Source organism: Procambarus clarkii, chromosome 87 (genome assembly GCF_040958095.1).
Source record: "Procambarus clarkii isolate CNS0578487 chromosome 87, FALCON_Pclarkii_2.0, whole genome shotgun sequence".
Lineage (NCBI taxonomy): Eukaryota > Metazoa > Arthropoda > Malacostraca > Decapoda > Cambaridae > Procambarus > Procambarus clarkii.
The window spans coordinates 4,051,643-4,062,981 of record NC_091236.1 but is presented as its reverse complement, the minus strand read 5'-3'; the positions used below and the strand labels follow the sequence as shown (position 1 = coordinate 4,062,981).

Below are 11,339 nucleotides of genomic sequence, written 5' to 3'. Positions count from 1 at the left end.
TTTAAATATGTCTAATGTAATGTATTTAAAATAAAGCTTATATTTCTATCTTTCTTAAGATGTGTAAAACATTTGTGTTTATTAACGAATTTACGTAAAATAAACATTCTTCTGAGAGAGTTGCTCTGTCGCTCAGTCTATGCGGGGGTCGGAGCTCGGCGATTATTAAAATACATGAATCTTCATTAGAATTTTAATTATGTCTATGATAAAGTGTTTAAAATGAGCCTTATATTCCTATCTTTTTTGAGGCATATAAAAAATTTACGATTATTTACAAATTTACGTGAAATAAGCATTGTTCTGAGAGAGTTGCTCCGTCGATCGATCTGTCCGGAGTCGGAGCTCGGCTATTATAAAAGTACACGTATCTTCGCTTTAAATTTAAATATGCCCATGGTAAGGTATTTAGAACGAAGCTTATATATCTGTCTTTCTTGTGACATATAAAACTCTTACGTTTATGAAGGAATCTGCGTGAAATAGGCATGGTTCTGAGATGAATGCTGCAGTTTTCGCGTTTGACGAGCTATGAAAACTGCCACTTTTATACAACTACAAATATCTTCGGTTTTACTTAAAATATTTGTCTGGTAGAGGTTTTACATATAGATCGCGTTTCTGTCTTTCTTCTGACTAATAAATAATTTTGGTTTAATCAGTTATCAAGATGTTTTCAACAATATTCTTTCAGTGTTCGTCTTTTCCAACTTGGGCGACCCTTTTGGAAGCGCGATACTTGGGTTAACCCATCCTATAGTTGGGTCTGTTTCCAACTGGGGTTCGAATACAAACACCGGCCCCACACTGCCGGGACGCTGCCGTCTAATACCCAACATATGAGGGGCAGGAGGTCTCTCACTACATATAAGATATAAAGAAGTGAAAGCATTGGCTGATTATTACGGGCTCACCATAGGCCGTGCTACACGTTCTGAGTAGCTAACTCTGAAACATCAACAAACATTGGCTGATTATCTCCAGTCAACCAAAGGAGGAGGTTAGCTGGGCAAGGTGTCGATCCTCGGGTAATCGTCACCACTAAATCAACAATAATAACTTTACTGTCAATCTGAATTGATTATTAATAATTGAATTATTATCAGTGTCAACAATGCAATAGCGATAACTGTTATTATTGTTACTATTATTCACCTGGCGCAATTTATCATTGATTATTAGACTAATCTTTAGGCTGATTGTCTTGTGAAGCTCATTGTTCACGGAGGACCAGAGGAGAAACACTTGTACCAAGTGTTTAGGTGAAGAGACGTACAATGGGTCTGGCAGTGTCACCATTCATGGAGTATTTCATCATCATCTCAGCTGGTAAGTTAATTAATAATAATTCATTGTGTTGGGGGACAGGCAACCAGAGTGTATTCATTCACGTTAGGCTTATATCAAGGTCCCCTCCTTCCCCAAGGCAGAATTACTGACCCAGCCCAGGATGCAACGCCACAACAAGCTGACTAACTCCTGAGTACCTACTTAATGTTAGGTGAACAGTAGCATTAGGTGAAAGGAAACACACCCAACTATTTTAAATTTAAATTAAATTAAATTTTTTATTCAGGAAACTACGTACATAGTTGATTTACAAACATAATGTTGAATTTATATATAGAGCTAGTACATACAATACCTAAAGCCACTAATACGCATAGTTTTTTGGGCAAGGTGTGGGGAGGGGGGGGGGGGGGAAACACTTAGACTAAAATTTAATAGTAATTGGGATTAAGGTATAAATTGTGTTGAAAAAGGAATAAAAAATAAAAACGGGGTAACATGTCAGAAATCAGCAATTGTACAAGTTGGTGAACAAACAGCATTGTTTAAAAATAGCAAGACAAGGGTTGACATTTAGGGGGTAAAGCAGGTTACATGGAGTTAATTAGGTAGTACTTGGTTTTACTCTTAAATTGGTTGAGAGAGGTACAGCCTTTGACATGACTGCTATTGATAATATTTCTGTCCCGCCTGGGATTCAAACCCGGAATTCTCGATTGTGTGTTGTTTGTAGAAGTTGTTAGGTCTCGATAGAACCTAATTGTACTACCAGGACCCTCTATTACTAATTGACATTTAATTTGACAAAGTGATGTGGGTGATAATTTTTGCACAATAGCCAAAAGCTATTCACAACTATGTCATCACTAAACAAACTCTGCTCAGCCCATCCAAACCCAACCCATCTAAAATAATCCCATCACTATTGAATGCATCCTAACCTAACCGAATCTAATAGATGATAATGTTCTGTACATAATGCATGTGAAGTGTGTTACAGTGATCAAAATTTAATTTTGAAAGTTTTTTAATGCTTTTGGTGAAATAGGCCTGCCAAACTTAGCCTTGGCCTGTGCATTTCAGTAGACAGTACAGAAACATTTATCGATTTTCATAGATCAATAGATATATACCAAGTTAATTAAATACATGACTATGCAACATTTTAATTCTTATGCTTATGTAGTAATGTACAACTGGTATGCATGTTCAGAAAGGGTCAGATGTCATTCAACATCATCACTACTCATTAAACAAAATTATCTTGATTTTTTTTTAGATATATACAAGAGTTGTTACATTCTTGTACAGCCACTAGTACGCGTAGCGTTTCGGGCAAGTCCTTAATCCTATGGTCCCTGGAATACGATCCCCTGCCGCGAAGAATCGTTTTTTCATCCAAGTACACATTTTACTGTTGCATTAAACAGAGGCTACAGTTAAGGAATTGCGCCCAGTAAATCCTCCCCGGCCAGGATACGAACCCATAACATAGCGCTCGCGGAACGCCAGGCGAGTGTCTTACCACTACACCACGGAGACTGCTAACCTATTAATTTAACCTATTCAATCCTATCCTATCCAAACCTAATCTTAATGACAATATAAGAAATTTTTGTTCGTTATCTGTATTCTCTGAGAGGTGTGTAACATCAGTGTAACATCATCAGCTTGCTTCTATGACCTTGAATATTACTGAGTAAATGAGTGATCTTTCTTGGGACTAATTTGAGAATTGTATGAATAATGAATCAGAAACTCAGGAGACTTATAACATTTCAGGCAGGTCCTTAATCTAACATATTTGGAAATCTGGCAACCAACCCACAAAGTGGCTTCGGGGGTTGCCCCTTCCTATTCAGGTTCGGAGGTGGTTGAGCCCATTTTTCCTGCCAAGGCTTCCGGTTTATCCCAGCCGCCTTCCTTCTCATAAGCTTTTCCCATGGACTCTGCTTTGTCTTCTGGGGTGGTGGGCATGGAAGAGGGCTCAGCCCTGGAGCCGCTGTTGGGGGTCCAGGCTAGGGGGAAGGGAGTCTGCTTGGAGTGCTTCTTATCTTGAGGTTATCTTGAGATGATTTTGGGGCTTTAGTGTCCCTGCGGCCTGGTCCTCGACCAGGCCTCCACCCCCAGGAAGCAGCCCGGATTAAAGGCATAATTATATATTTATCATCTTCATTACAAATGTCCAGAGCCATTAGTCAGCGTCTTGCAGGTTGTCGATTATTAATTCTCTTACCTTTAGGTGTATTTTCACCAGCAAAGCAACGCTTTCACATATTTTATTTTTTCTCTCTCGTCTCTAAACTGAGTAGCCCCTTGGGAATATGACATTTAAAATATTATTCTCAAGTTTTATCTCTGTTAGTGGGACAATTTCTGAGCTGTATTATATCGTTTAGCTCCAGTGTTTATGCTTATATGTTAAAATGTATTCTTTTTGTAAATTTTAACATGCTATGGTATTTTAGTACATGGGGAGTATATTGCTGTCAACTGGACTGAAGTAGGATCTAGAGGGTCAACCACTGAGTCTCATTTGGAAGACCCAGCAGTGAAGCCCCTTGCTCCTTGCCCATGTGACCTGACTTCAAACTTCTGTGATCCTCATTGTTGCTGTGATAAGGTAAGTAACATGTTGTGTATGTTATTATGTGTAGTATGATTTAATATTGTGAGATTGCTGTACTGTACTTAAAATAAGATTAGTTTTTTATCTCTTTTTCTGGGCTGTGGGGGAAGTCAGCCTGGGGCACTTAAGCCCCGTTCGATCCTGTCTGGGCCTTGGTCCCCTCTGTGTGGGGTTTGCTGTTGCATGGTTCGGGATTTTTGTATCGCCCTTCCCTGTACGAATTTGATATGGGTTCGGCACCTCCCAGGGTTTGTTTCCGGGTTCCTTTGGGTTCAGCGGTTTCGTCCTTCCAGAGGTTTTCCACTTCTCAGATTTTCCCTGCGGAGGTTTGGAAGGCCCTTGGGGCATACCTCCTGTGAGATCTGGCCTTTGTCTCTGTGATGGATCTGGTCTCTTTTGAGTTTGGTTCCTCTTCTCCATATTGGGTGCATTATGAGGTTCCTGCATCTTCCTGGCTTGCAGACTACCTTTTCATTTTGCTTGGGGTATGGCACGGGTTCTGTTGTACCTGCACACTGGATTGGCTGAGCTTACTATGGTATTGCAGGTTTACCCAGGGGGGGGCACTTTTGAGCACCTCAATGTGTGCCTCTATGCCCCTGTGCTTCCTCGTGTTTTTGGCTTGCTCTAATTGCACACCCAGGTCCCTTCCCTTTAGGTTGCATTAGTTGCGCAGGATCTTTATGCTCGCCTTGATCTGGCAATCTGTGATCTGGCCTTGGTCCTGTGCTTCTTTCCCTTTCTGGAGCTGTCCTTGGACTGACTTGTGGAGGATATGGAGGCATTGAGTGCCGGGCTGTCGTCTGGGGCGTTGGCCTTGGCAGCGTTGCTGACACTGTATGCACCTATCTTTAGAGAGGCAGCGTCTCTGTTTTTTGCCTCTCGCCTCGCGTGTTGGCAGGCCATCCTTGCTCTCTCTCTCTCTTGATTCTGCTTGAAACCTGGCTCTTAAGTTGTAGTCTGCTTTCTGTCTGCTGTTGTTCTTGGACACAGTTGTTTCTTAGTTTTTGCAGGCGTCTTCTGCTAGTTGCCGTCCTCTTTCTGATTTGTTGGTGATCCGGGGTGGGCATTCTCGTGCTTCAAGGAAAAGTTGTGTCAGCGCTCGGCTTCTGCAGGTTGAGGTGGGCCCGTGGTGCCAGCTTCTGTGCTGGTGCCTTCTCCGGAGTCGTCTTCGACTGGTCGTGGTGGTGGTCGCTCTGCACATATATTAGCTTCTCAGAAGAGGCGCCGGCCCTTTCAGGGGTCGCCCCATTGATGGGGGAAAGGCGGGAGGCTGGTTCTGTTCACCCACACTTGGTCCCACGATTTGTGGGCATTTGGGATCGTGCCCTCAGGCCTGTGGTGGCGATGGGCAGCTCCTCTCCCTCTTGGAGGATTGGGGCTGGCTGAGCAGGCTTCTTCTCCTTCTCCCCGTCGGCTCATCTTGGTGTGGGTTTGCTTGGGCGTGGTCGAAACGACTTTGGTCCCTCAAGTGGGTTTCTTGCTTGTTTCCAGTGCCGAAACGGGAGTGTGCGGATCTTCGGTTCATTCTGGGCTTGCCCCGTCCGAATCGTTGGATTACTTGCCTCTTTTTTTTGGATGACCACTCTGTCTCAGGTCCAGCTTCTCTTGGAGTTGGGTTCTTGGATGGTGTCTCTAGATCTCTGGGATGCATATTGGCATGCCTCCATTCATCCGGGTTTCAGGGACTGGTTGGGTTCTGTGGTGGGGGTGGCAAGCTTACCACTTTCATTGTCCCTCCCTTTGAACTGAATCTGGCACCTCGCGTTTTCATGCATCTTACACTGCTAGGTTTTGGCCTACCTCGATGACTGGTTGGTGTAAACTCCCAGGCCATTAATGGGTAATGATGATGATTATGGGTTAATGATGATGATTATGATAAAATAGAGTATCATCCTGAATGTTATTTGGAATATGATGACACTAGCCAGACCATTTCAGTTTTGAAGTTATTAAAATATCAGGTAGTCTAGGTATCAACTAAATATCAGGAAAATATCTAGTTTATAAAATGTGTTCCTTTTGTGATACAGATAACAAGGATTTTTTTTTTTTTATCTTTCCAGGACTGCTCTTTGCGTGACAAAAAATCTTTCACGTGTTTGGAAGGCTTGAATGGTGGTCATTCAACGGATAAGATTTTAGATAATAACTGTAAATACCAAGGACCTTATTCACCTGAATGGCATGATTTCTTATGCTTTGTGACTGAGAATAATCCTTACCTGGGGCTTTTTTACAAGCCTGAACCTTCAATTCAGGATTTTCAAAAATATCTATCACGAGTTAAGAGTGATGCGTATAGCTACAGACACACTACTGCTCACCCTCAAGATCAAGAACGTTTCCCATATTATGTATTGGGTTCAAGTGTGGAAACTGCAATCCTAACAAATTTTACTATATTTAAAAACATTCTGTCATTGCCACAGCAAATATTGAATGGGTTGTGTGTTAAAACAATTCCTATTCATTTCTTAGAAGATTTTGCACATGTGTGTTCCTTGGCTGTATCTCCTGAGGTATGCAAAACAGAGCCTCTTTTAAGTGCAGCTACATTCCTTCATAAAGCTGATGGAATTATCCGAGATCCTTATGTAGGTCATCTACATGTTATTGGTAACCTTGCTGCCCTTCAGATGGCTGATGTCTTCGTTGAGTATGAATGCCTGTGGGACACTAACAATTTCATTAAAGTACAGGGCTTGAATAAGTTTGTAAATAAAGGTTCATCTCAGTTTTGGACAGAACGCTATAATTCAGAAACATGCAGTGGAAATAATGTCCCATTTTATAATGAAACATCTCAAATGTGTGAAAATGTAGTACTTAGTGTGGAATACAATATAGGGTGGAGAGGACCATCCATTGTTGAAGTTCATGCTAAAGTTACATTAGGGGATGTGGCTGTTACATTTGAAAGACTTCTTGGAAAATATTCGAGTGAAATTGATAGGGAGTCATTCCTTTACAAAAACACAGTGAGTAAACTTGAAAGTGCACTTTCAAAAAGAAGAAAGTTTATCACTCCATCAAGAAGTCTTAAACTCTCTCTACTTCAACACTTTTCAGCAAGTTTTTATCATATGGGGTCTTCAAGCACTTCAAATGAAACAACCGAACTCTTCCGTAAATTAGATAGTAATAAAATAAATATTACGGATGATTTTGAATACGAGTCAAGAATTTCTGAGAGGTCTGGCAATCCTGGATATGAAGTTGGCAAGCCTGTCATAGGAGGTTATGCTATGTAAGTTTTCATTGATTATTATTATTGTTTCATTTATTCTTAGAACCAGTTAAAAATGTGTTTATCAAAACTTTCTAGCTTTTCTAGGAGGGGTTTCTTCTCTATCTCAGTGAGCTTCCCACTGGAGTCCTCCTAAACCAGCTACTACATCAGGCTCTATTGATTCATGAGTATCTTCTGGAGAATAGTGCCATTATCTGGCACCCTCAGAGGCAAGAGGTACTGTTGGTACTATGCCACCACAGTTACAATGGATAAAAGTGCCATAAAAGTAGAACACAACAAAATGAGGAACTACTTGGACAACATTGACAACCTTGATTGAAACTATGTATTTACTCATTGTCCAGGTCCAACTACTACTTAGCTCTACACCCTTACCTCAAGATGGAAGCCCCAGCAACCTAGGAGCCCACGGGAGTTAGCCCAGTCATTTGTGCACCTGGTGTGCTGTATGGCGCAGCTCCTCATCCTAGCAGCTCTGCGGGCATTATCCTTTTCAGTTAGGAGTTGGCCATTCCTTGGGACCCTGTCCTGTGTGGGGAGCCTGTGCTTGTGTTTCGTTTTTTTACTTCACCAGTGTACTTTTTATGCTGACCTGTTGCATGTGCTTATATTGCTTGTTAGCATTGGCTGCTGAAGTTGTGGCTAGAGTTGCTGTCTCTGGTTACTGCTGGGATTGCCTCTGCCTTCTGTTATGGTTGTCTTTCCTTGAGAAGGTTCGGGAATGGGGCAGTAACCAATGGGGTTACTGCTTCTTGTGGGGGGCCTTGTGCCGAGTACTACATGTGCTTTGGCTTCTCTGTGGGGTCTTGCAGTTGGGGCAGGTTGTAGTTAGGTTGTTTTGGGTAGTCACTGTGTGTGTGTGTTGTCATTCTGGTTTCGGTAGTGGCATACACCTTCTTTCACCAAGTTCTCCCAGAATGTAGATTGGCATGGGTTTGCATGTCACTCACTCCTCAGTATCTTTCCTGCAGGTTTCTTCCATTGTGAGGGCCAGGGATCCCCCACAGTTTTTGTTTTGGGAGACATTGTCCCCCTCCCCGCTCAGCTCGTTGTCGCCGTGTGGGGGCTTAGTGGGCGGCTGCCGGAGTGTGATGCTCCTTGGGACAGTCCTCTGTCCTTTTCTAGCCTTGTGCTCCTGCTGCCGTCCTCTCCAATTCTGCTGGGCATCTTTTCCTTTTCCTTCTGTTTCGTTTTTCTCCCCCCTCTTCTCCTATCTGCTTGCCGTTTCCTGCCGACCTTTTGCTCGCTCTGGTTCTTCCCTTGGACTTCTTCTATTTTGACGCCCGGGTGCTTGAGGAGGCATACTCTTGCACCCGTAGAACTGTAGTACCCGACGTCGAGAGCGAGGGGAACCTTTTATTGTCAATCACCCTTTCGTCACTGAACCCGATCTCGACGGACTGTCGGTTTCTTAAGGTGGCGTTTGTGGGGCGTATACTCACGACGCACCCCTAGGAGGCCCCGACAAGATCGGCGATAGCTTCTTGTTGGGTGTCCTGCCTCTAATTGTGGCTCCATGGTGGGTGTGGGGGCACATTCGTGAATGAATTCTTCTTTTCGTCAAGATGATAACCCCTGTTTCGGCTGCTTCTGGTTTACCTTCTCAGGCTCGTGGGGTGGGCGACCAAGCCCCCGAGTCGGTCCGTATTGGAAGACCGGGCTCTGTAGCCTCCGCTGCATTGGGCCCCGACCTTGCTCCTCCTTTGGCCTCTCTGACTCCTTCCCCTGGCTCCCCTCCCTCCTCTGTGGTTGGGTCGAGCCCCAAGCCCCCAGTGGTGACTACCTCGTCCCCTGGCGCGGCTCCTTCTCTAGTTGTAACTACTGCGCCTTTTAACCCCTCTCTCTCTGGGGGTTCTCACCGCCGTCCTCGTCACGGCCGCCCTCGCTCGATTCCTTCCAGTTCTGCTACCTATCAAGCCTTGTTTGGTCCCGCTTCGTGGGCCAAATATTTTGATCTCCTCCCTCTTGATTCTGCGCCTCCTGACGATTTCTCCCTCCATCGACATCTCATTGATTCCGTGGATGCCTCCATTACTTTCAACCCCACTCGTCTCGGTACACATGTCGTTGCTGCTCCTTCTCAGGATGCTGCTTCCCGCTTGGCTGCCTTATCCTGCCTTGGCGAGACCCCCGTTCGGGTCTCGAAGAACGCTCGGTTGAATGCCAGTGTTGGCACTATTTTGCTCCCGCCCCATGTTGCGACCGGTGTTCGGGACCTGCGCGACTGCCACGACGATATTCGACATATCCTCGCTGCCCAGGGCCATTCTATTCTCCAGGTGGACACGTTTACTCGTCCCCCTCGTGGTAGTCGCCGTCAACCCCTCCGGGTTGTGAAGATTACCTTTGATGGTAGGACCCTTCCACCCTCTGTCATTCTTGCTGGTGCCAGGTGCTCTGTCCAGGAGTACATTCCTTCTCCTCGGCTCTGCAACAAGTGCTGGAGGTTTGGGCATGGTGCCCTCCGCTGCTCCGGGACTGTCTCTCTCTGTCCTTTGTGTGGTGGCGAAGGTCACTCTAAGTCGGAGTGCACTTCTCCCCAGGCTCATTGCCTCAACTGCGGTGAGGCCCATCCTACCTTCTCCCGTGCGTGTGTCCATTACAAGCTTGAGGCAGCCGTCCTCAACTTGAAGCACCGGGAGCGTTTATCTTTTCCTGAGGCGAGGCGCCAGGTTCGCCAGCTCCCGCCTTATGCTAATATCTCTTATGCTCGTGTGTTGCGCTCTTCCTCTCCTCGTCCTTCCCGCCTTCCTCAGACTCACAACCGTTTCCGGGCCTTGGACCCTGATGCGCCCACTGCCCCCTCCTCTGTTCCTTTGGGTTCTCTCCCGAAGGATCCTCCTTCTGGTCCTCTGTCTGGGGTTCCCCTTCCTTCTACCCGGTCTGTCGTGTCTTCTGTGTCTTCTTCCTCGTTCCCCTCCGATCCTCCTTCCCATCCTCTTCCTCCATCTATCGGCTCTCCCCACCGCCTGTCGGTGCGGGCGGATGTCCATCGCTCTCCTAACGGCCGTCGTGTGTGCTCTCGTTCGGCTTCTCCTGTTGAGACACTGGAATCCGTTGCCCGGTACGTAGTTGCTGGGACACCGGTCTCTTTAAGTCAGAAGCGTAAGCCTGGCTCCTCTCCTTCCTCTTCCCCGGCGGGTAAGAAGGCTTCGCTTTCTTCCTCAGCTCCTCCTCCTGGCTCTGTTGCTCCTTCCCCTCCCGTTTCAGTGCTTGCGCCCCCTGTTCCTGCTATGGAGGTTTCTTTGGCCCCTGCTTCCCTTTCGGTTGCTGCTCTTGCTGGGGTGCGCTCCCCTCTTTCTACTCCCCCTCTTCCTGCTGCTGTCCTTGACTGCTCCTCTCCGTTGTCTCCTCCTCTTCCTCCTCCTCCTCCTCCTCCTCCTCCTCCTCCTCCTCCTCCTCCTCCTCCTCCTCCTCCTCCTCCTCCGGACCCTGCCCGCCCACCTCTGATCTGTTCTCCCGTTTCCTTCCCTCTGTCTTTGCTCAGTTTACCCATGCCCCCTAACCCTGACTTTGCTGACCCTGATCCCGACCCTGATATTCTTTAACGTGCTCTGTTGCTCTTTCGCCTTTGTTTCTTCCTTGTTCTCTGTTTTTGTCCTTTTTTTTCTCGTCGTTGTCCATTCTGCAATGGAACGTTCGAGGTTATTACGCCAATTTCCTCGAACTCCAACTTCTGATTTCGCGGTTTTCGCCCCTTTGTGTCTGTCTCCAGGAGCCAATGCTTGGTGCTCGTCCTGGTCGTTTTCGTGGCTATTCCTTTCTCTCCCCCCCCCCCCCAGCCATTGCTGGGGCTTCTAATTCTTCTGCTCTCTTGATTCGGGCTGATGTTCCCTTTGTTCCTTTACTTTTTCCTTCGCCTCTCCATTGTTCTGCTGCTCGTATCTTTGTGGGGAAATGGTACACAGTTTGTTCCATTTATCTCCCCCCGAGTGTCCCGCTCTCTCTTCCTGATTTGAAACACCTCCTAGACTCCTTGCCGGAGCCTGTGCTCCTGCTGGGTGACTTCAATTGTCGTCATTCTCTTTGGGGTGACGTTCTGACGAATACCCGGGGTCGCCTCCTTGAGCCGTTTCTCCTCTCTTCTTCCCTGTCTCTTCTGAATTCTGGTGAGCCCACTCATCTGGACTCTCGGACTCACACCCTTTCTTGTCTTGATCT

At 46.0% G+C, this 11,339-nt stretch overlaps 1 protein-coding gene across 5 annotated transcripts in view; it reads left to right on the top strand.

The window, feature by feature from the left end:
- The first annotated feature begins 327 nt into the window (after nucleotides 1-327).
- Nucleotides 328-11,339, top strand: part of LOC123747083 (tectonic-2) — a 31,058-nt gene continuing 20,046 nt past the window's right edge. The window contains exons 1-4 of one of the 5 annotated variants that reach the window (XM_069317279.1): nucleotides 328-399; nucleotides 1,195-1,329; nucleotides 3,759-3,913; nucleotides 5,989-7,172. In XM_069317279.1, the coding sequence (XP_069173380.1) occupies nucleotides 1,278-1,329; nucleotides 3,759-3,913; nucleotides 5,989-7,172 (1,391 nt within the window). In that variant the 5' untranslated portion in view covers nucleotides 328-399; nucleotides 1,195-1,277. Of the gene's footprint in view, nucleotides 400-514; nucleotides 1,029-1,182; nucleotides 1,330-3,758; nucleotides 3,914-5,988; nucleotides 7,173-11,339 lie in introns of those variants that run through there. The other 4 variants (XM_069317280.1, XM_069317278.1, XM_069317277.1 and 1 more) reach the window with 4 other exon arrangements.